Source organism: Trichosurus vulpecula, chromosome 5 (assembly GCF_011100635.1).
Source record: "Trichosurus vulpecula isolate mTriVul1 chromosome 5, mTriVul1.pri, whole genome shotgun sequence".
Lineage (NCBI taxonomy): Eukaryota > Metazoa > Chordata > Mammalia > Diprotodontia > Phalangeridae > Trichosurus > Trichosurus vulpecula.
Genome location: NC_050577.1, coordinates 283209841 through 283233592, shown reverse-complemented (window position 1 = coordinate 283233592; position 23752 = coordinate 283209841). Strand labels below are relative to the sequence as shown.

The following is a 23752-nucleotide window of genomic DNA, read 5'->3' as shown; positions in this document are numbered from 1 at the left end:
ATAAAAAGAATATAGTCCCAATACCATAACAGATCAAACACAAATATGAATAAATACAAAATTTTAAACAATTTTAAGTCGTGGCAAATGAACTACGCATAGATCCAAAATTATTCACCATGATCTAGTTGTATTTATATCACAGGTTTATGTGGATGGTTTAAAATTAGGAAAATAACACAATCATTAAAAGCAAAAGCTTCCCAACCATATGTTTATATTTATATGTGCAAAAAAAGAAAGTCTTGTCCAAAGTACCACATTCATTTATCCTAATAGTCTGATAAAGTATAGGCATAAAAGGACATTTTAAAATATGGTATATATAAAACCAAAATTACCATTATAAGCAATGAGGAAATACTCAAAGCTTTCCCAGTAAATGTAGGAGTAACTTAAGGATGCCTCCCCTTTCCCTGATGTTATTAAACGTAGTTGTGGAAATGCTGTAATATAGTCAAGAATAGGTAAATTATTATGATTATGTTGTTTACTAATATGATTTATCAAAATTACTATGATTATGACGTAATGGTTTACTAAGAAAATCCTAGAGAATTATAAAAGAAATTAATTATGACAATAGCTTCAATAAAACAGCAGAATACAAAATAAACTCAGAATAACCAGCAGCATTTCTATGTAGCAACAGCAAAATCCACCAGCAAATAACTAAGTCCCATTCAAAAAAACTATAAAAATGTATAAAATCTCCTCTACCAAAGTGCACTCACAACTTATATAGATAAAATGATAAAATACTCCTTGAAGAAATAAAGAACAGACATAAGAATAACAAAAAATAACAGCTAGCATTCATATATTGCTTTAAGGCTTACAAAGTGCTTTAGAAATACTATCTGACACAAAAACCTTGTAAAGTAGGTTATATTATCCCCATTTTATAGATGAAGAAACTAAAGCAGACAAGTTAAGTAACTTGCCCAGAGCCAAAAAGCTAATAAGTGTCTGAGGCCAGATTTTAACTCATCTTGACTCCAGGTGCAGTTTTCTATTCACTGACCCACTGTTGCAGCAATTCGGCTAGCAGCTGCTGTGGCTGTGTAAAACCAACAACAGCCAGCACACAGAATGCTGCAAGCCCAAGTTCTTTTGATCTGCTTTACTAAGGAAAACAACGTTAAGGGGTTAATAAGCTTACTTTAATCCAGCATACAGACATCATTCACTTAGTTCAGGGGAAAAAGCCAGCACCCTGAACTTCAGAGCAAATACAAACAAATTACAAACATCAACAGACAGACCTTGTCTGATTCAAATCACAATGCATAGTTACCAGAGTTTAACATTAAAGTCTGAACATCTGGGTTTACAAGCTGGAGGGCTTTTAACTAGAGCTGCCCAGAGTCTCCACATCAGCACACCACCAAGAGTGAGAGCCCTAAGCAAATAGCTCTGCCTTCTCTTTTTATGTACTCTTTAACTGTCATAAAACATCATCTGAGTGACCAGAACTTAAGCTCTTACTATTGGCTCTGGTCTTAGCAACTCTCCTTAGGACCCTGGGGGCTTCACGCCCACATAGGCTTAGCACCTTGTAGCTAGGGGTTTTGGGCCTACTTGGGAGCGAAGATATAATCAGACCTCCCTTCATTGGCCCCATCTGGAACCCCACCTTAGTTACCAATGCACCCACCCAGCTACTATTAAGGACAGATCAGAAACAATGAACCTCATCAATTCAGTATTCTATAAATCCAAGAATAGAAACTGCTTGGGAAGGAACTACTAACTTGACAAGAACTATTAGGAAAACTGGAAAGCACTTCCACAGCAGTTAGATTTATCCTAAAGTTATGAAATTGAAAAAGCTTTTGAAAAAAGCTGGGACCAAACAGAATAAAATCTATCCTTCCCATGATGGCCCTTCAGATACTTGAAGTTTATCCTGTATATAGCTTGTTTGTACATACATTGTTGTTTGCATGTTGTCTCCCCTATTACATTGGGTGCTTCTTTAGGAACAGGGAGTATTTTTGCCTTATCCCCAGTGCTTAGTGTAATGCTAAGTGTGGGGAAAACTTTGTTGTTTGGAAAATCTTATTATATTATTTGAACTTGACCTTGAGTAGCTAGATATCATTTAACCCAAAACTTACATGTAGGTTATGCTAGCCTCAGTGACCCTCCAAGGGAGATGGAGATTACTGCAAGGAATGCTTGGACCCTACCCAGGTCTTATTTTGGGTCTACCAAAAAATTGTGAGTTTTGGGTCCACCCAAAAAGCTTGTGTTTTGGTTTTGCCCAAATTTTATTGAATGTTTATACTTGCCTGCTTATGTACCTGTCAACAACCTATGGAAACAGCCCTTTTTGGAAATTGCCTACATACAGGCCCCTCAGCTTGTACCTTTGTTTGAATTCTATATAATGTAAAACTCACAAAAGTTGACAGGGGCAGTTAGCCATACCTTTTCTGGCTCTATCCCCTGAGAAAAATCAAATTAGCTCTGAATCATTTTTGCAATTGATCCTATTTTGTAACTGATTACATTTTGTAACTCTATTTTGTATGTTGTATAACAGCCTAAGTCCTTTTCCTTGTCTCTAAGTGAAGAAACTCATGAGTTCAAAAGTTCAGTCTTCCTCTCTCAGATGTAAAAGTTGTTTTCCTATTGTCACTTTAATGAAAGAAAAACTCTAAGTAACTATAAAAAGCAAATAACTATTAATTGAAGAAAACTCTGAGCTAAGTTTAAAAATTCAGTGCTCTCATAAAACACTTAAGTTCAAAGGGAATTGTTGTCTAAGCACAGCCTGCAAATCACTTCATGTCAAGAAAATTTGTTATCCTCTATATCATTAACTATACTGGCTCAATTTCAGGACATTTACTGTTACCTCTATCAGCCAGCATGGTGCCATTCCAGGAATTATATTGTCTCTAGCTGTTTTTGTATACTTAGAGGAAATTTGTTTTCTTCCATTAGTTATTTCTGCAAGATCCAGGTGGACAATATCAATAACATTGTCAGGATGGAAGGAGGAGTTGTGACTGGCTTTCAACCAATCATATATCCCTGCCTACATGATGCTGTCAGTCCTTTAACCAGTCATATTGTTTTCCCTGCCTAACAACTGCTGTACTTTGTTCTATGCTTAAAAAAAGGGGGGCTGCTTCTTCTCCTTGAGGTCTTTAGGCTCACTAAAGAATCCATTGACCCTCTTTATTGTAAATTTATGCCTTCCTAATAAATTGATAGTGTTGGATGCTTTGTGCTTCTGTCTATTTAAATTTATTTGTGGCACCCCTCTGACTTAATAAAATTCTTTCTTAAAAAAACCCTTTTTAGATTTTGGGTTTGTTCTAACCAACATGTCATATGTGAAGATAGAAATTGCAATATTTGGCAACTGATTGGCTATGTTGGAGACCAGAGAGTAAGGAATCTAAGATAATGCCAAGATTACAATCTGAGACACTGGAGGATGATGATGCCTTCAGCAGAAATAGGGTAGTTCTGGGGAAAAGATAATTAATTCAGTTTTAGACTTTTTGCGTTAAGATGTCTTTGGAACATTGACTTTGAAGTATCCAAAACGAAATATGTTATATGGGGCTTAAGTTCAGGGAAGAGATGGCTGGATATGTACATCTAGAAGTAAAATAGAGATGATAGTTAAAACCATGGAAGCTGATGAGGTAACCAAGAGAGTACCAAGAAGAACATCTAGGACAGGAACTTAAGAAACATCCACAGGTAGGAAGCATGACACAGAGAATGAGCCAGCAAAAGAGACTGAAAGGGAGCAGTCAAGACAAAAAATGGGAATTGCCTGATACTCTAGAACCAGAGGGTAAAATAGAAATTAAAATAATTCACTAATAACCTACTGAAAGAGATCCCAAAATGAAAAGTGCCAGGAATATTATAGCCAAATTCCAGAGTTCCCAGGTCAAAAAGAAAACATTGCAAGCAGCCAGAAAGAGACAATTCAAGTATTGTAGAGTCACAGTCAGCATAATACAAGATTCAGCAGCTTCTACATCAAAGGATCAGAAGGATTGGAACCTAATATACCAGAGGGCAAAGGAACTAGGATTACAACCAAGAATCATCTATGCAGCAAAACTGAGTATAATCCTTCAGGAGAAAAAGTGTTCATTCAGTGGATTAGAGGACTTTCAAGCATTCTTGATAAAAAAGACCAGAACTGAATAGAAAATTTGACTTTCAAATACAAAACTCAAGAGAAGCATAAAAAGGAAAGGGAAATTATAAGAGACTTAATAAGGTTAAACTGTTTACATTTCTACATGGGAAGATGATATTTATAACTCATAAGACCTTTCCTATTATTAGGACAGTTAGAAGGAATATTTACATATATACATACATATGCATATATATGTATATACATAAAGAGAGGGCACAGAGGTGAGTTGAATATGAAGATATGATTATCTAAAAAGTAAAGTGAAGGGGTGAGAGAGGAATGTACTGGGAGAAAGAGAAAGGAAGAGGTAGAATGGGATAAATTATCTCACGTAAAGGAGGCAAGAAAAAGCTTTTACAGTGGAGGGAGCATGAGTGGACCTTACTCATCAGAATTGGCTCAAAAAAGGAATAACATGCATACTCAATTGGGGATAGAAATCTATCTTGGGGAAGGGGATAAGAAAAGGGGGTGTGTGATAGAAGGGTAGGTTTGGGGAGGGGATAGTCAGAAGCAAAACACTTTTGAGGAGGGACAGGGTGAAAGGAGAGAGAGAATAGAATAAATAAGAGGGTGAGAATAGGATGGAGGGAAATACAGTTAGCAATAGTAACTGTGAAAAAAAATTTGAACCAACTTTTTCTGATAAAGCCCTCATTTCTCAAACATACAGAGAACTGAGTCAAATTTATAAAAATAAGAGCTGTTCCCCAATTGATAAATAACCAAAAGTTATGACCAGTTTTCAGATGAAGTAATCAAAGCTATCTATAGCCATACGAAAAAATATTCTAACTCACTACTGATGGGAGAAATGCAAATTAAAGCAACTCTGAGGTACTACATCATACCTATTAGATTGGCTAATAGGACAGAAAAGGTAAATGATCAATATTGGAGGGGATGTAGGAAGAATAAGATATTAATGCACCGTTGGTGGAGTATGAACTGCTTCAACCATTCTGTAGAGCTATTTTGGAACTGTGCCCAAAGGGCTATAAAACCATGCATATCCTTTGACCTAGCAGTACCTCTACTAGGTCTGTATCCCAAAAAAGATCAAAAACTAAAAGGAAAAGGACCTGTATGTGCAAAAATATTTATAGCAGCTCTTTTGTGGGGGTAAAGAATTAGAAATTGAGGGGCTACCCACCAGTTGGGGAATGGGTGAACAAGTTGTGGTATATGATTGTGATGGAATACTATTGTACTATAAGAAGTGATGATCAGGATGCTCTCAGGAAAACCTGTAAAGACTTGGATGGGCTGATGTAATGTGAAATGTACTGTGTACAAAGTAACAGCAATATTGTAAGATGACCAGCTGTGAGTGACTATTCTCAGCAATGAAGCTATCTAAGACATCTCTGAAGGACTTAATGTTTTTCATCCTCACAGAAAGGACTGATGGTGTCTGAATTCAAATTGGAACATACTTTTTTACCGTATTTTTCTTGATTTTTTTCTTGTCTATATTTTCTTTCATAACATGACTATTATGGAAATCTGTTGCGTGACTGCACATGTATAACCTATATGGAATTGTTTGCCTTCTCAATGCGAGGAGGAGGGGATGGAGGAAGGGAGAAAATTTGGAACTGTAAAGTTTTAAAAACTAATGTTAAAAATTGTTTTTACATGTTACTGGGGGAAAATAAAAATACTAAATTAACAAGCAAAATGGGAGAAAAAAGACAAAAAAGGATATGGTTAGCAAAAAAAAATTAACACCAAACAAAATGGGTGCTTATGTGTACATAATAAAATGGAAAAAGAGGATTGTCCATAAAACTGCTAACATGTGCCTCTTGCTTTTAAAAATATGTATATAAATTCAACATACAACTTTCAAACTATCTTGTCTGATTTCTTGTCTTTTTTTGTTCTTTTATGTGCATTTTAAAAAAAAGGCTCTTTAGTTGACCTTCTTTTCTCTTCATTCCTTTCTCCTTCTTTCCTTCTTCCTTCCTTTTTCTTTCCTCCTCTATATCTCCTTCCTCCCTTCTTCCCTATGTCCTTCCTTCCTTCCTTCCTTTCTTTTTTCCTTCCTCCCCCTATCTCTGTTCCCCATTGCCTTCCTACCTTCTACTGCCATTGGAAAAAAAGAAGAAAAAATTGTGTGGAATAGGGATAATCAAGTGAAACAAATTCCCACATTGGTTGTACCTTATTTTGCATCCTGAGTCAAGTCACTTCTTTGTCAGTAGCTAGGTGTCATGCTTTCTCCTCATCCTTTGCAATGCTTGTTGGTCACTGCATTAATCAGAAGTCTTAAGCCTTTCAATGTTTTTTCTCTATCTTGTTATTGTATAAATTGTTCTCCTGGTTCTGTTCTTTTCACTCTGCACCAATTCACTCTGCTCTTCCCTCAATTCTTTGAAATTCTTCCTTTCGACATTCCTTAAGGTATAAAATATTTCCATTAAATTCATCTACCATAATTTGTTTAGCCATTTTCTAATCTATGAATATCCCTGTTTCCAGTTTTTTTGCCACTATAAAAAAAGTTGCTCTAAAAATGTTTGTACATATGGGTCCTTTTCCTCTTTGTTCTCTTTGGTGTATAAGACTAATAGTGGTATCACTAGATCAAAGGTTATGTACAGTTTATTGAGTTTTTTGACATGTTTTCCAGATTGCTCTCCACAGTGGCCGGGCCAAGTCACAGCTCCACCAACAGTGCATTAGTATTCCTGTTTTCCTACATCCCCCAAATAATGGTCATTTTCATTCTTTTGTCATCTTTGCCAGTCTGATGATTATGAGATGGAATCTCAGATTTAACTTTAATTTTCATTTCTCCAAGAATTAGTGATTTGGAGCCTTTTTTTCATATGTTGTCTACAGGTTAAGATTTCTTAACTACTTGTTCATATACTTTAACTATTTACAGGGATATATCCCTTGTTCTTAGAAATTTAAATAAATTCATTATACATCTTAGATGCATTCGTCAAGAAAAACTTACTGCAAAGATGTTTCCCCCAGATACATGTTTCCAATCTGTTTTTAAAATTTTAATATATTTTTCCCCACTTACATGCTAAAAGTTTTTGATATTTTTTAAAAGTTTTGAATTCCAAATTCTACTTCTCACTCCCCCAGATTGTAAGCAATCATATACGTTATACATATGCAGTCATGTGAAACATTTCTATATTAGTTATTTTGTACAAGAAGACTTGAATAAAAGAAAAGGAAAGAAAGAAAGTGAAAGTGCTCCAACAGTCTGTATTCAAACTATCAGTTCTTTCTCTGAAGTCAGATAGTATACAATAATATACAATCCTTTGGGATTGTCGTAGATCATCGTATTGTGAAAAATAGCTAAGTCATTCACAGTTCTTCATTATACAGTATTGCTGTTACTATGTACAATGTTGTCATGGTTCTGTTCACTTCATTTTGCATCAGTTCATGTAAGTCTGGGTTTTTCTGACATCCTCCTGCTTGTCATTTCTTGTAACACAATAATATTCCATTATAATCGTATATTACAGCTTGTTTAGCCATTCCCCAATTGATGGGTATCCTTTCTATTTCCTGTTCTTAGCCACCACAAAAAGAGGTGCTATAAATACTTTTGTACAAATAGGTCATTTCCCCCACCTTTTTTATTTCTTTGGCATATGGACCTTGAAGTGGTATTGCTGGATCTAAATGTATTTACAACTTTATAGCCCTTTGGGTATAATTCCAAATAGCTCTTCAAAATGGTTGGGTCACTTCACAACTCCAACGGTGCAATAGTGTCCCACTTTTCCCATATCCCCTTCAATATTTGTCATTTTCCTTTTTTGTCATATTAGCCAATCTGAGACTTGTGAAGTGGTACCTCAGAGTTTTGGGGTTTTTGGTGGTGAGGCAGTCAGAGTTAAGTGACTTGCCCAGGGTCACACAGCTAATGTGAAATATCTGAGGCCAGATTTGAACTCAGGTTGTCCTGACTCCGAAGCTGGTGGTCTATCCACTGTACCACATAGCTTCCCGTAGCATTTCTGTTATCAAAAGCAATATAGAGAATTTTTTCATATGACTATAGATAGCTTTGATTTTTTTGAGAATTGCCTATTCATATCCTTTTACCATTTCTCCACTGGGAATGATTCATATTTTTGTAAATTTGAAAAGGTTATCTATATATTTTAGAAATGAAGCCTTTATCAGAGATACTTGTTACAAATTCCCTCCCCCCTCTACTCAGTTTCTTGCTTTCTTTTTAATTTTGGTTGCATTGGTTCTGTTTATGCAAAAATTTTCGAATTTTATATAGATAAAATTGTCTATTTTGCATTTTGTCATTCTATATTTTCTTTGGTACTAAATTATTTCCTTATCTGTATATATGATAAATAAACTATACTATGCTTTCCTAATTTGCTTATGGTACCACCCTTTATGTGTAAATCATGTACCCATTTTGACCTTATTTTGGTATCTGGTATGAGTTGTTGGTCTATACCTAGTTTCTGCCATTCTTTTTTTCAGTTTTCCTAGGAGTTTTTGTCAGAGAATGAGTTTTTGTTCCAAAAGCTTGGATCTTTGGGTTTATCATATACTAGATTATTATGATCATTTATTATAATGTAGTGTGTACCTAATCTATTCCACCTATCCACCACTCTATTTTTAACCAGTGCTAGATTATTTTGATAATTACTGCTTTATAATACAGTTTGAAATGTGGTATGGCTAGACCACCTTCCTTCACTGTATTTTTTTTTTTAGATTCCCTTGATATCCTTGACATATTGTTCTTCCAAATGAATTTTGTTATTATTGTCTCTAGCTCTATAAAATAATTTTTGAGGGTTTGATTGGTATAGCACTGAATAGCTAATCTAATTTTAACTACATTATTCTTTGTATAAAAGCTTTTAAATTTTATGCCAACAAAATTGTCCAGTTTATCTTCTACGTTCCTCTCTATCTCTTGTTTGATCATAAACTCTTCCCTTATCCGTAAGTCTGAAAGGTTATTTCTTCCATTATCCTCTAATTTATTTTTGTCACTTTTTATGTTTGTGATGTATCTATGTTTCCATCCATGTATCTCTGTATGTGATATGAGACATTGGTTTATTTTTAATTTCTACCAGACTATTTTCCAGGTTTTCTCAGGATTTTTCCCCAATAGTAAGTCCTTACCTCAGTAGCTAGACTAGCTATAGTACTGTTTTCATTTGCTTATAAATGTTGTGTATTTCATCTGTTCTACTAATTAACCTCTCTGTTTTTAATGGATATCTTAATTATTTTGGTGGTTTCTGCTTTGTAATATAGTTTGATGGGTAGCTAGGTGGTGCAGTGGATAAAGTGCCAGGCCTAGAGTCAGGAAGACCTGAATTCAAATCCAACTTCAGACACTTACTAGCTGGGTGACCCTGTTTTTCTGTTTCCTCATCTGTAAAATGAGCTAGAAAATGAAATAGCAAACCACTTCGGTATCTTTGCCAAGAAGATCCCAAATAGGATCATGAAGAGTCAAACATGACTGAAACGACTGAATGACAACAACAAATATAGTTTGAAATCTAGTACTTTCCCACTTTTTTCATTTTTGCATTGAAATTCTTTTTGTTCCTTAGGATGAATTTCATGGCAATTTTTTTCTAGTGCGATAAAATAATTCTTTGGTAGTTTAATTTGTATGGTACTAAAGATGTACAAGTATGCCCTTTATGGCAATCTAGTATAACTGAATATATCTTAATGATTTTGTCTGCTTTTTTTCATATAAAAAGAGTATATATACATGAGTATATTATCTCCTCTGTGCCCAGTATCTATTTATGTATTAATTACTGGTAATGAAAGAGTATATAATTAGATTGTAAATTCGTATAGTTTTAAAAAGTTTTTGAATGAAGTCAGTAATGGATGTAAACACTTATTGCTGACTGCATATTTCACTGGGATTAAGTTCATTAGTCTGTATGTACACTCATAGGCAGAATTACCTCAAGTAATTGTTCTATATTTATGTTTACTTATAGTCTTGACTTTTATTAAATAAAAAAAGAAGTAAAACCAAAAAAGTGCTACTATACCATAACTTTTATTAAGGAATTTCCCCCCCCCCCACCCCAAATCACCATATTGGATTCTACTTCATTTTACTAATTTTGTCATTGTTCTTAATATTTTTGTTCCTTATAGGAGATTCACATGGGGCATTGTGTAAATCTGACTGATGGTGCTGTAGAAGCTGTTCTTACTTGCTGCCCTCAGATACACATTTTACTTTTTCATGAATGCCCTCTGATAACAGGTTAGTTTGCTATCGTATGGATGCTTCTTTATGTTGACCTTCAGGAATAATTAATTTCCATTTTTCAAGTTTTGTAATAAATTTTTGTCAAGTTTACATGTAGTGTTAGTCTGCCTGCCACAAGTCCTTTACCACTCCAGTCCATCCTCCATTCATTTGTGTCCTATAAAATAGCAAAATAGGTTGGAATAAATGGTGTTTGCAAACTTTTGTAGGTCATTTACCAGTGTAGTTCATCTATCTTATATGACCTTGGAGATTAGTCATGGGCAGAAACTCAGTTACCAGATTTAACTGCTTAATTAAGTATAATTTGACCATTCTAGCTATAGTTATATCACATCTGTTCTATAGAGTCTCTGGATTAACTTTTTTTTGTCCTTCTACCCAGAAAGAATTTAGATTCTTGTGCCTGACTGTAGTGTTAGAAAATTAAAAACAAAAACTTGGGCATCTGGGGTCCTAGGAAGTATTAGCTGGCTGCATGATATATGTTATATATTAAAATTAAGTTGATTCAAGCCAACAGTTCCTTTATTTTGACAGTTAAATTTTATAATATCGAAGTCTCACTATCATCACAATTTAGTATCATGGGTAATCTGTCTAGGTCAGTGTCCTATCAAGCCCTAATTGTTGGCTTTGGATTATTTGGAACAAATAAGTGTCAGTTATTAAACATTTATTAACCACCTGCTAGACTAGTACAGTCCTTTGATTGAATCCAAACTTCACAGAACAAATCCCCTTAATAAAAGGATTTGCTCTGTAAAACTTGGACTCAAGTCAAAAGGCCATATCCAAGGACCTATAAGGCCACGTGTGGCCTCAAGGCCTCAAGTTCCCCAGCCCCATGCTAGGTGTTAGGCACCATGCTGAGTGCTGGGATTACAAAGAAGAGCAGTCTCTGTTCTCAAGGAGCTCATGATCTAATCAGGGAGACAACTTGCAAACAATTGTATACAAACAAGGTATATACAAAATGAATAGGAAATAATCAACAGAGGGAAGGCACTAGAATTAAAGGGAAATTGGGAGAGGCTTCCTATAGAAGGTGGGATTTTAGCTGGGATTTGAAGCCAAGCAATCCAGGAGGTGAAGATGAGGGAGAGCATTCCATGCATGAAAGAGAACCAGTGAAAATGCCTAGAGTTGGAAGATGAAATGTCTTGTTCCTAGAACAGCAAGGAGGCCAGTGTCACTAGATTTCTGAGTATATAGGTTGTGGGGTAGTAGTAGTGTTAACAAGTTGTAAGAAGACTGGAAAGATATAGAGGAGGTAGGCTAGGTAATGAAGAGCTTTGAATACCAGAGGATTTTAATTCTGGAAGTGATAGGAAGCCACTAGAATTTATTGAGTTGAGGAGGCTGACATAATTGCACCTTTGCCCTAGGAAAGTCAGTTTCATGACTGAATGGAGGGTGGACTGGAGTGGGAAGAGAGTTGTAGCAGGCAGAATAACCATAAGGCTATTATAATAGTTGAGTCCTGAGAAGATGAGGGCCGGTACCAGAGGGGTGGCAATATCAGAGAAGAAAAGGAGCATGTTCAAGAGATATTGCAAAGGTAAAATGAACAGGCCTTAACAATAGATTGGCTATAGGAGTGGTGAGAGAGTGAAAAGTCAAGGATGACACCTAGGTAGTATGAAGTATTAATCAATTACCAATCCATTATTTACTCTTAATCACATGTATTGTTTTGCTCTTATAAATCCTAGTAAATTGAAGAAGTATGTATAAGACCCTATGCAGGCTGACAGGGTGTTGGTTCCAGTTAGCTTCCCTGATTAGCCAACTTGTTATTTTTGCTCTGGAGAGCTCAGCTGACAAGCTAAGTTGTGCATTTCTATTACAGCCTTGCTGTAGATTACAAATTGTTAAGAGTTAAAGTAAACCAAGGCACAAAGTTCCAAGCATGATCATTTATTAATAGAGAATGAATCTACCAATAAATAGGATCTCAGCTTCCTCAGCAAAGCTAAGACACTGTATGAGGGGGACCAGCTATCTTTTATAGTTTTGGGGACTACAGAACAAATAACAGGACTTTGTAGGTGGGGAACAAGTTATGATTGGTTAAAAGAGCTTGACCATAAATTGCAAAATCAATAAAATTAGTTATAATGCTAAGGCATGGGGACAATACAATTGGTTAGAAATTGGGAGTGAGAGGCTATGTTCATTTTTTGAGTCCACCTGCAAGATTAGAGATAGTGGAACAGACTTCTTTGGATAACAAACCAGACATCCTTGACACAAGAATAGAACAGTGATTGACAAGAGAACTGGATTTCTAAACATAATTTGTTTAAGGCCAACTGGATTTGGAACTAAGTTTAGAGACAAAGAACCATGACTTAGGCCATTACAGGACAAAAGTTAATTAACTATAAATAGGATCAATTAAAAAAAGACACAGAATTAGTCTGATCATTTCAAAAGCATAGTTACTCTACTATCAGACCATCCCTCGGCTCACTTCTTAAACAGTGCTAATCAATGAATGGACATTGCCTCAGGCAGAGTGAGGACTCGGGAAGACCTTAGCTTAAGAAAGCCTGTATCCTGGGCCATCTCCAGTTGTCCTGATTTATATCTGGCCACTGGATCCAGATGGCTCTGGAAAAGAAAGTGAGACTGGTGTCTTTGTATAGCTTTCCCTCATTCAAATCCAATTCAATTGCAGGTCATGGCTTCATCTTCCTGATGTCATGGTCCTCTTTGAGAACGTAGGACAAACCACACAAGCACAACCACAACCTCAACTCTGCTATCAATTATAGTAATGCCCACAAATTGAGTGTTGTTAACCTGTTAAAATTCTATATTCACAGATGTCAGTTCCCTAATTTTGTCATGGATGCTTATACAAGACAGATTTCCATGATGATGATAGTGGAAGCTTTTGTAATACCCCAAATCAGAAAGCATAAATGTCTATGTTAATCAACATCAGTGTTCCTCATTTACTGTTTTTTCCCCTTCTGATGTTCCTTATTTATGACTACAAAAATGCTCTGTAAGCTCACGATGACATCTTTCTGCTAAGGTGGTCTTGGACCCACTTTATTGGCAAAATTGGTAGCCATTGCTAATAAATTGATTATGCTTGGAACTCTTTAACTCAGTTTCTCTTACAGATTTCAGTCATGACAGTAGGGAGTCTGGGTGAGCGCCATTGACAGTAATAGGGAAGTTCAAAAGTGGGGAGGGTTCTGAGGGAAGGATAATGAGTTAAGTTTTGGACATAATGATTTTAAGGTGTCTACAGAACATCAAGTTTGAGAGGCCTAATAGGCAATTGTAGATACGACCCTAAAGGTCAGTAGAGAGAAAGTGCTTCTATGACTATATAGAAATGAAGAGCCTGATCCACACAAAAGACCAAGAAAAACTTAGAGTCATCTTAATTGTCTACAGTTATGATAATAGAGCAAAAACAGCTATAGTTTTATGTGCAGTTTTATAAGACCTGGTCTTAGGGTGGTACATTCATCATGAAACAGAACCTTTTTGTAAAAATGGAATATTCATTCATTCAACAAGCATTCATTAAGCACCTGCCATCTAGATAGCACTTGTGAGAAACCTAAGGGAAAAGGATCAATAAATGTATAATTCAAGTGAGGTTTACTATATAATAAAATATAGAGTATAGTCTGTAAAACATAATAGCAACTGGAATAGTAACTAGAAAGGACTATAAGTCTACTCTTTATTTAGTATTTTATATTTCCCCAGTTACATGTAAAAACAATTTTTAACATTAGTTTTTAAAACTTTGAGTTCCAAATTCAAAACATATTCATAATAGTCATGTTGTGAAAGAAAATATGGATGAAAAAAAACTCACAAAAAAATAAAGAAAGTTTAAAAAAGTATGTTTCAGTGTGTCTTCAGACACCATCAGTTATTTCTGTGGGGATGGATAGCATTTTTCATCATAAGTCCATCAGAGTTGTCTTGAATTGCTGCATTGTTGAGAATAGCTAAGTCATTCACAACTCATCATCTTACACAATATTGCCATTACTTTGTACACAGTACAAACCAACCCATGCAAGTCTTTCCAGGTTTTTCTGAGAGCATCTTGCTCATCATTTCTTATAGTATTCCATCACAATCACATACACTTGTTCAGCCATTCCCCAACTGATGTGCAGCCCCTCAATTTCTAATTCTTTACCCCCAGAAAAGAGCTGCTATAAATGTTTTTGCACATATAGGTCCTTTTCCTTTTAGTTTCTTTTGGGATACAGACCTAGTAGAGGTATTGCTAGGTCAAAGAGTATGCATGGTTTTATAGCTCTTTGGGCATGGTTCCAAATTGCTCTACAGAATAGTTGAAGCCGTTCATACTCCACCAACAGTGCATTAATATCTCATTCTTCCTACATCCCCTCCAATATTGATCATTTACCTTTTCTGTCCTATTAGCCAATCTAATAGGTAGGATATAGTACCTCAGAGTTGTTTTAATTTGCATTTCTCCCATCAGTAGTGAGTTAGAATATTTTTTCATATGGCTATAGATAGCTTTAATTACTTCATCTGTAAACTGATCGTATCTTTTGATCATTTATCAATTGGGGAATGGCTCTTATTTTTATAAATTTGACTCAGTGCTCTATATGTTTTAGAAATGAGGGTTTTATCAGAGAAACTTGCTTCAAATTTTTTTTTCACAGTTACTATTGCTAACTGTATTTCCTGCCATCCTATTCCTACCCCCTATTTATTCTATTCTCTCTCTCCTTTCACCCTGTCCCTCCTCAAAAGTGTTTTGCTTCTGAATACCCCTTCCCCCAATCCACCCTCCCTTCTATCACCATTTCCCCTCCTCCTTTATCCCTTTCCCCTCCTACTTTCCTGTAGTGTAAGATAGATTTCTGTACCCAATTGAGTGTGTATGTTATTCCTTTTTTGAGCCAATTCTGATAAGAGTAAGGTTCACTCACTCTCCCTCACCTTCCCCCTCTTTCTGTAAAAGCTTTTTCTTGCCTCTTTTGTGTGAGATAATTTACCCTATTCTACCTCTTCCTTTCTCTTTCTCCCAGTACATTCCTCTCTCTCACCCCTTCATTTTATTTTTTAGATATCATACCTTCATATTCAACTCACCTCTGTGCCCTCTCTTTATATATATTCCTTCTAACTGCCCTAATAATAGGAAAGTCTTATGAGTTACAAATATCATCTTTCCACGTAGAAATGTAAACAGTTTAACCTTATTATGTCTCTTATAATTTTTCTTTCCTATTTACCTTTCTTTTCTTTCTTCTCTTGAGTTTTGTATCTGAATGTCAGATTTTCTATTCAGCTTTGGTCTTTTCATCAGGAATACTTGAAATTCCTCTATCTCACTGAATGTCTGTTTTTTTCCCCTGAAGGATTATACTCAGTTTTGCTGGGTAGATGATTCTTGGTTGTAACCCTAGTTCCTTTGCCCTCTGGAATACCAGGTTCCAAGCCTTCTGATCCTTTGATGTAGAAGCTGTACTTGTAGTATCTTGTACTATCCTGACTGCGATTCTGCAATACTTGATTTGTTTCTTTCTGGCTACTTGCAATATTTTCTCCTTGATCTGGGAACTCTGGAATTTGGCTGTACTATTCCTGTCTGTTTTCATTTTGAGATCTCCTTCAGGAGGTGGTCAGTGGATTATTTCAATTTCTGTTTTACCCCCTGGTTCTAGAACATCAGGGAAGTTTTCCTTGATAATTTCTTGAAAGATCATGTCTAGGCTCTTTTCTTAACCATGACTTTCAGGAAGTCCAATAATTTTAAAATTATCTCTCCTGGATCTATTTTCCAGATCAGTTGTTTTTCCATTGAGCTATTTTACTCTATCTTTTATTTTTTTCATTCTTTTGGTTTTGTTTTATTGTTTCTTGATTTCTCATGAAGTCATTAGCTTCCATTTACTACATTCTAATTTTTAAGGAATTATTTTCTTCAGTGAGCTTTTAGACCTCCTTTTCTATTTGGCCAGTTCTACTTTTTAAGGCATTCTTCTCATTGACTTTTTGCACCTCTTTTACCATTTGGCCTAGTCAACAAAACATTTTAAGGTATTATTTTCTTCAGTATTTTTTTTTGTCTCCTTTATCAAGCTGTTGACTTGTTCTTCATTATTTCCTTGCATCACTCTCATTTCTATTACTAATTTTTCTTCTACCACTCTTACTTGATTTTCAAAATCCTTTTTGAGCTCTTTTATGGCTTGAGATTAATGCATTTTTTTCTTGGAGGTTTTAGATGTAGGAGCTTTGATTTGTTATCTTCTTCTGAGTGTGTGTTTTGATTTTCCTTGTCACCATAGTAACTTTCTAGGGTGATAATTTTTTTCTGCTGTTTGCTCATTTTCCCAGCCTATTACTCGACTTTTAACTGTTTGTTAAAGTAGGGCTCTGCTTCCACAGTGGAGGGCACACTGTCCCAAGTTTCAGGGGTTTTGTCCAGATGCTTTCAGAGATACTTCTAGGGACCTATGTATTTTCATTTCTTCCAGAGTAGTGTGATCTAAGGAGAGGTGTGTTTACTACCCTCTTGGCCTATGCTCTGTTCTGTGAGTGACCAAAAGCATTCTTTTCCGCCCTGGAACTGTGAGGACATTCCTCGCTCCACTGTGGTCACAAGCTCTGCTATGCTAGTGCTTCTCTTTGCCCTGGGACTGCCACTCAGGACTGTGACCTGGATCTGAGTATGAGGAAAGCAACAGAGTCCTGCCTCTGTGATAGCAAAAAGACCCCTGTAATCTCCTTCTGACCAGTTGTTTGAACCCCTTACTGTCTGTGGCCTGAGATCTCTGGAAGCCGCCACTGCCACTGCTGATTCAGTCACTCTGAAGACCTGCTCCTGGTTTGCTGTGGCTGGGGCTGTACTGGCATGGCCTGTGCTGGACTGTGCTCTACTCTTAACCAGATGTGACAGACCTTTCCTGCTGACATTCTAAGTTGTCTTTGGTGTCTGTGGGCTGAAAGGTCTGGAAAGCACTGCTGGTGCCAGTGATTCAGTCACCCCAAGGCCTGCTCCTATTTTGCTGGGGTCCAGTCTCTACTGGTATGGCTTGCACTGGGCTGTACTCCTTTCTCACCTTGGTACAACAGACCTTTCCTGCTGGCCTCCCAAGTTGTCTTGGGTTGGAATTCTGTTTCACTCTGTCTTTTTGCAGGTTCTGCTGCCCTAGAATTTGATTAGAGTCATTTTTTACAGGTATTGGAGGAGTTTGAGGGAGAGCTTAGGTGAGTCCCTGCCTGTACTCCACCATCTTGACTCCACCAGACAAAGCTTGAGTTTTAAGACAGGTTGTCAGGCTCCTTACCCCATGTAAATCTACTCTTTAAGAATGTGTTTCAGGATAGTTTAACTATATTCTGGCTAAACTTCAGTTTTTTGTTCCTTAATGAAAGTTATGTCAATCTTAGCTAATTTCTTGGTCATGTCTAATTTTGAAAAAAAAAATTGAAATTCAAAAAAAATTGAAAATGCCCTACGTTGTGCTTGATTGAATAAGACACTGGACTTTTTTTTTTTTCTTCTCTAATGGTAGATAAAATTGTAACAAGGACAATTTATGCCTAGGTCAGCATGTTCAACACAGAATTCATTGTTATTCTACCAAATCTGTTTTTCCTACAAGCTTCTCTTTTTCTGTCAAGGGCACCATATTCGTCGTCATAACTCAGGTTTATATCCTTGGAGTTATCTTTGACTTTTCCCTCTGTACAGTCTCTTCAGCCTCATATGTAAGGTCTTCCACAGTTTGACTCCAAACTCCATTTATAGCCTTGTTTTACTTTACACATTGTCCTTTACACATTCTGCATTCTAGCCTAGCCAAATGTAAACTCTCTATTTCTTGGATTTGCTACCCAATTTTCCACCTATGCATTTCCACAAGCTTAATGACATTTTCCTTGCACACACACACACACACACACACACACATGTTTGCATGCGCACATGCACACATTATTAGTGCTCTGTTCCTTCTTCAGTATATTTTGTACTATGCCTATAGCCCCCCAGTAGATGATATTGAATTGTAATAGAATCCCTGAGGGCAAGGATTATGTTGGTCTTTATATCTGTAGTGCTTAGTATATAGTAGTCACTTGATAGATGTTTGTTGAAACGAAATTGAAAGCTTCCTAAATATTTATTGTATTTCCAAAATAGTTATTTGTAGATAATAAAACCTTGAACAGACTTTGTTTAAAAAAAATTCTAATGTATCTGCGATCTCATTAATGCAGGTCTTTCCCTTAGTGATGCAAATTACATCTGCCCATTCTGTCAGTTTCTCATCCATGTCATTGCATAAGCCCAACATAAGGGGTCCAAACTACTTGATATTATAGGCCTTTCTCCTGTTTACCAGATATAGTGTAGCTACCATAGTGCTGAAGCTTATACACTGTCCATCAGTTATCCCTTTTCTTGCTATGTAATTGACCCATCTTCTTTTTGGTTCATACATTTCTTTGGTGACATCCTTTACATTATTATTTTAACATTGCCCTTGTAATTTCTTGTTGTGTAGTACATTTACTGTGTTCTTGCCCATCATGTGCCTTTTGTATCACACTTAGCATCAACTTACATTGTTTGTAAAAGTTCATGTTTCATAATTCACAGTCATACATTGCCAAAAAGTCAGTGGTGTTAAATTGTGGACTTTCATTTCAGGGAGAATATTTGGTTAATTAAAATAACCTTAGAATTTCCCAAAGTTAATAAATCTGATCTCTTTCTCCTCTTCAATTCTAGGCCCCACTGATTGTCCATTTGTAGTGGTCAATGTGTCTTTCAGAGTATCTTTCAAAGATAGAAAAACCCAGGGTAGCTAAAAATTCTGTTAACTTAAAAATCCCAATATTAGTTTAAGTTTATATCTAGACAGGAAGTAAGAATGTAAAGCAATAGTGAATTTTCAAGCACTGAAACTATTTCAGGGTTGCTAACTTAGTTATCAAACTTGGTTCCAACTGGCACAAATTAGATAATTACTTACATGATATATGACTAATTTTATCCACAGTATAAGGGGAAGAAGAATAGTGGGGAGACTGAGGTTATTAACTTCATACTTGCTTAGAACTTGGGGATATTAACTTCATATTTGCTTAGGGCTGGTCCTGGCCAGTCTAACATGCTGCCAATAAATATGATGTCCCTACTAGAAATGTAAGTCATTACCACCACTATCCTAACCACCATCAACATCATTCTATTGAAGTAATCTAGCCAGTGAGAAACTGAAAAGACCTTAGTCTAAAAGGGCCAGGGTCCCAATGCATCCTGGGCCATCTCCAGTCATCCTGGTGAATATCAGGCCATTGGACCCAGATGGCTCTGGGGCTACCACCAGCCCTTGCACAGCCCTCCCTCACTCAAATCAAAGTCAACTGCAAGTCATGTTATTATTTCCCTGATGTCATGGTCCTCTTTGAGAATGAAGGACAAACACAATTGAAGTAATCTCTCTGATACATCTGAGATAAACACAGAGTATAGAAATTTGCCAAGAGATTTTAGATATTATAATAAAACTCTTTAGGTACCTGAGATTGTTTCATAAATTAAAGTTCCAGAGAAAATCACATAGCAGAAGATCTAATTCCTGAAAGTTCAATAAAGTTTGAGGAAGCTCAAGATGGAAGGAAAATTGGACTGGAAATTAGAAGACTTAGATTCTAGTTCAATTTCTGCCATTATCTACTACGATCATTTAACCATTCAGTCCTTATTTGCTTCATCTGTAAAATGAAACAGTTGGATTAGATTTTTCTCTCAAGTCCCTTCAAGCTTTACAATGATATAATCCTAAGTACTATAATTACTTACTTTATAGATCAGGAAGACTAAGTTAAAGCAAGTATTGTGTTCTTATTTCTTATTATTTTATTATCCTACCCTTTTACAACCAAATTTTTCAAATTAACAGCCTGTACATATAACTTCTAATTTTTCACTATCCATTCACTATAAATCTCTGTAGTCTTGTTTCTATCTCAGTCACTCAACTGAAACAGTACATTCAAAAAAGTTATATAACTAAAAGTTATCAATAATTTTCCAATTAGCAGTAGGAATTGTACCATCAGCAAACATTTATAGAACATCTGTTATGTGAGAAAGTCAAATTGATTCTGATTCCATTTGTAATTGATTCTATCCTATATCAACACCAATATTTTGTATAACCAACTAAAGTCACATTCCTTTGACTTTAAGTTCAAGTCAGAAGTTCACAGATTCAAAGTCCAATTTCCCTATTAAAACTCTTTAATTAAAAGAAGGCTGTTATCTTAAGTTTGAGGTCAGTTTCCTTATAAATGACTTTTAATTGAAGGAAACCTGTTATCTGTACATCATTGACTGTCCTTGGACAATTAGTAGACATGTGTTATCTCTTAGGTTCAAAAGTGTCCTGTGAATCACTCTATGTCAGGGGAGTTTTGTTATCTCTGTCAAACTTTGAAGAATGAAGTAAAAGCAAAGAGCTCATGGTGGTTATAAGCAGAAAGCTTTCTTTATTCCATCGGAGAAGGGAAATTAGACACGTGTTGGGGTCTCCTCTAGGATGCACTAAGGCTTAGCCTTGATACATGTAGTTGTGGCTAGACAAAGAACTGAACAGCAAGGTATAGCTGTTGCAGTGAGGGGCAGTAGCAGCAATGAGGCAAGTTTAATTCATATCAGGGCTTCATGGCCCAAACATGATTGCTGCAGGCACTTGTCCAAGCTTAAGGACCACCTGAGGCTAGTGTAAAACAGTTCTGGGATTTAGCTGTAGCGGAGTTCAACCAGAGGGTGAGTGCAAAGGATTGTTGTTATGCCAAGCTCAAGGCATAGCTTCCTTTCAGGGCCTTAGTTCTGGAAAACAAGGTGTCTCCTAATAGGAAAAAGAGAGGGGTGGTCTTGGCATGAGGATCCTGGCATCTCCATTCTACTAACAAGCAAATAGACTATCAATCAACCTTTCCTGACAGCAGAATGGAAGGAGGGGTGTTGCTAGCCCCAAATGTCCAGCCAGCCATATTGTTTTTGCTGCCTATGATACTGCAGGCTTTGCAACAAATCGTTGTTTTCCATACCTTTGATGTTTCTGACTTTGTAACCAATCATAATGTTTTTCCCATCTATAATGCTGCATTCTAATTTTTGGAGGCCCCTCTTTTTGTTTATAAAAATGATCTGTCAGACATCAGTTGAGGTCTTTTAGCTTGCTGATGAGCTGAGAGACTCCTTTTATTGGTAATTGCTAGATTTAACAAAAAATTGATTGTGCTTGGAGCTTTGTGCCTCAGTCTACCTTAATTTCAGTTGATATTTACATGTTACACAGTATGCTAGGCCCTGGGGTTCAACTTCCAATCTAATTGGAAATATGGGATATATACAGAAAAAGATAATGATTCAAGGTAGCATTTGCTGCCTCATTTCCCATCCCCTTAAAATCCAGCTTTCATCTTCATTCACCACTGTGGAGAGCCAGCTATATCCTGATCACTGTTTAGGCCTCAGTAGACCTCTGCGAAGCAGTCTCTTAAGATCTTTGCCCAGCAAGGTCAATTGAGAATGGGTCTGTGCCCGTCAAAGGTCAATTTCAGAACAAGAAGACGTGGCAAAGAAAACCCGCCTTTGTAGCTGGTTATCTATATGAGAGATGACAGAAATGTTTCAGTCTGGTTATCTATATGCGAGAGAACATAAATGTTTCAATTTGGTTAGCCCTGAGGAAAAATAGTGTCTCACTCCCAGGAACAAGGAGATAAAAAATTTAACCAATGCTTTGTTGTATTCTTCTTTGAAGTCAGGATGACTCAGCAATTAACCTGTATAAAATACTATCAGTAACTCCATTAAAATCAGTCTATAGCTTGACTATACAACTTGCCCAGCCCCATGTCTTTGTGTTTTTGTGTCAATTACTTCATCATATATTCACGCCACTGCTGGCACACACCACTCTACTGAAAATGCTCTTTCCAAGCATTAGTAATTACTAAATCCAGTGATCCCTTCACATCCCTTCCTTTGGGCATTCCTTCCCTTGTCAGCCATGGATGTGATTTCTACACTATGCCTTCCTTCCCATTAATCCTACCTACAACTGGGCCCTGAGACACCCTCTCTTTTATCCCACAAGCTGAGCAGTGAAGTCCTGTGCTGTGAGTGACCCTTACTAGGAGAACCAGATTACTGCCTTCTGGAGTTTGGGGTCTTGTTCAGGTGAATGAATGACTTTTGGGGAGAATGGGGTGAAGCCCCCTGTCTTTTGGGGACTGTGTGGTCTGACTCTTTGGCACTGAAGTTAACATCATACCCCTATCATCCTTACTCTGCCCACTGGTGTCCAGCTCAGGTATTAGGAACAAACTTTTCCAGGCTGCCATTGGCACAGCAAGTATGAAAATGCCCAACCTTCTACTTCCTTGTTCTCTGAGCCTTTTATCTTACTACTCAAGTCCTGGCACTCTGGGGAGCTACAAACCCCCCCTGGATGGAAAGACAACCTGTGTTGCTGGCAGAGACCCCCTTTGGTGATGCTTGAATTTCCAGAGACCTAAAATTCCTTGCCCAATTATTCTTGGAACTTGAGTGGATGGTGGTAAAGAGAGATCTATTTTATGTTAGCATTCTTAGAGCAACAGGTCAGGGCAAACAGAGTTCAGAATGCTCTCCTTGTGTCTAAAGAGACCCTGTTCCTTCTTAGACTGTGGTCAAGGAGTGAAGGGAGAGAATGGACTGAGCAAAAAGTTCCCTGCCCTCCATGATCCAGGAGAGCTGAGCCTGCCCTCAAACCATCAGCCTAGTTTTTAGAGACACGAGGTCCTTGGAAGTAGCAGGCCTGGTAGAGAAGCTGGCTCTCTGAGGACTAGGACAAGGAAAAGTTCCCCACAGCTATTGGGGTTATTTAGGGGGGTGTTGGGATTCAGTGGATAGCTTGGCATTCTTCCCAAGCTAACTTTAGTCAGCCAGTCATAGGAGATTAACTGAAGAGTATACTGACTTTCCCTTGTGCTAAGTCTAGCTTAGCCCCAGAGGGAACAAAGTCCAGACCTTTGGCCCTTTGCTAGAGCTACAGGGGTAGCTTCCCTGCCAGACCGCCCACATGGGTCCTGAGGAGCATGTTCAGGGAGATGCCCTCGTGCCATATGTTCCCTTCAATCTAGGATTTCCAGGTAGTCTTTGGAGGTAGTCTTTCAGGCTGAGGGAGGAGGGCAGAGCTGGCACTCTGGGTCTTTGCTGCTCTTGTTTCACAGAGGTCCTCCAGAGCTCAATATCC

At 36.9% G+C, this 23752-nt stretch overlaps 1 protein-coding gene across 2 annotated transcripts in view; it reads left to right on the top strand.

The window, feature by feature from the left end:
- The window catches only part of AMN1 (antagonist of mitotic exit network 1 homolog), a 106370-nt gene that overhangs the window by 32572 nt on the left and 50046 nt on the right, over nt 1-23752 (top strand). Inside the window, exons 6-7 of one of the 2 annotated variants that reach the window (XM_036759680.1) lie at nt 10340-10451; nt 13141-13585. In XM_036759680.1, coding sequence (XP_036615575.1) covers nt 10340-10451; nt 13141-13187 — 159 coding nt within the window. In that variant the 3' untranslated portion in view covers nt 13188-13585. Of the gene's footprint in view, nt 1-10339; nt 10452-13140; nt 13586-23752 lie in introns of those variants that run through there. The other variant, XM_036759679.1, reaches the window with a different exon arrangement.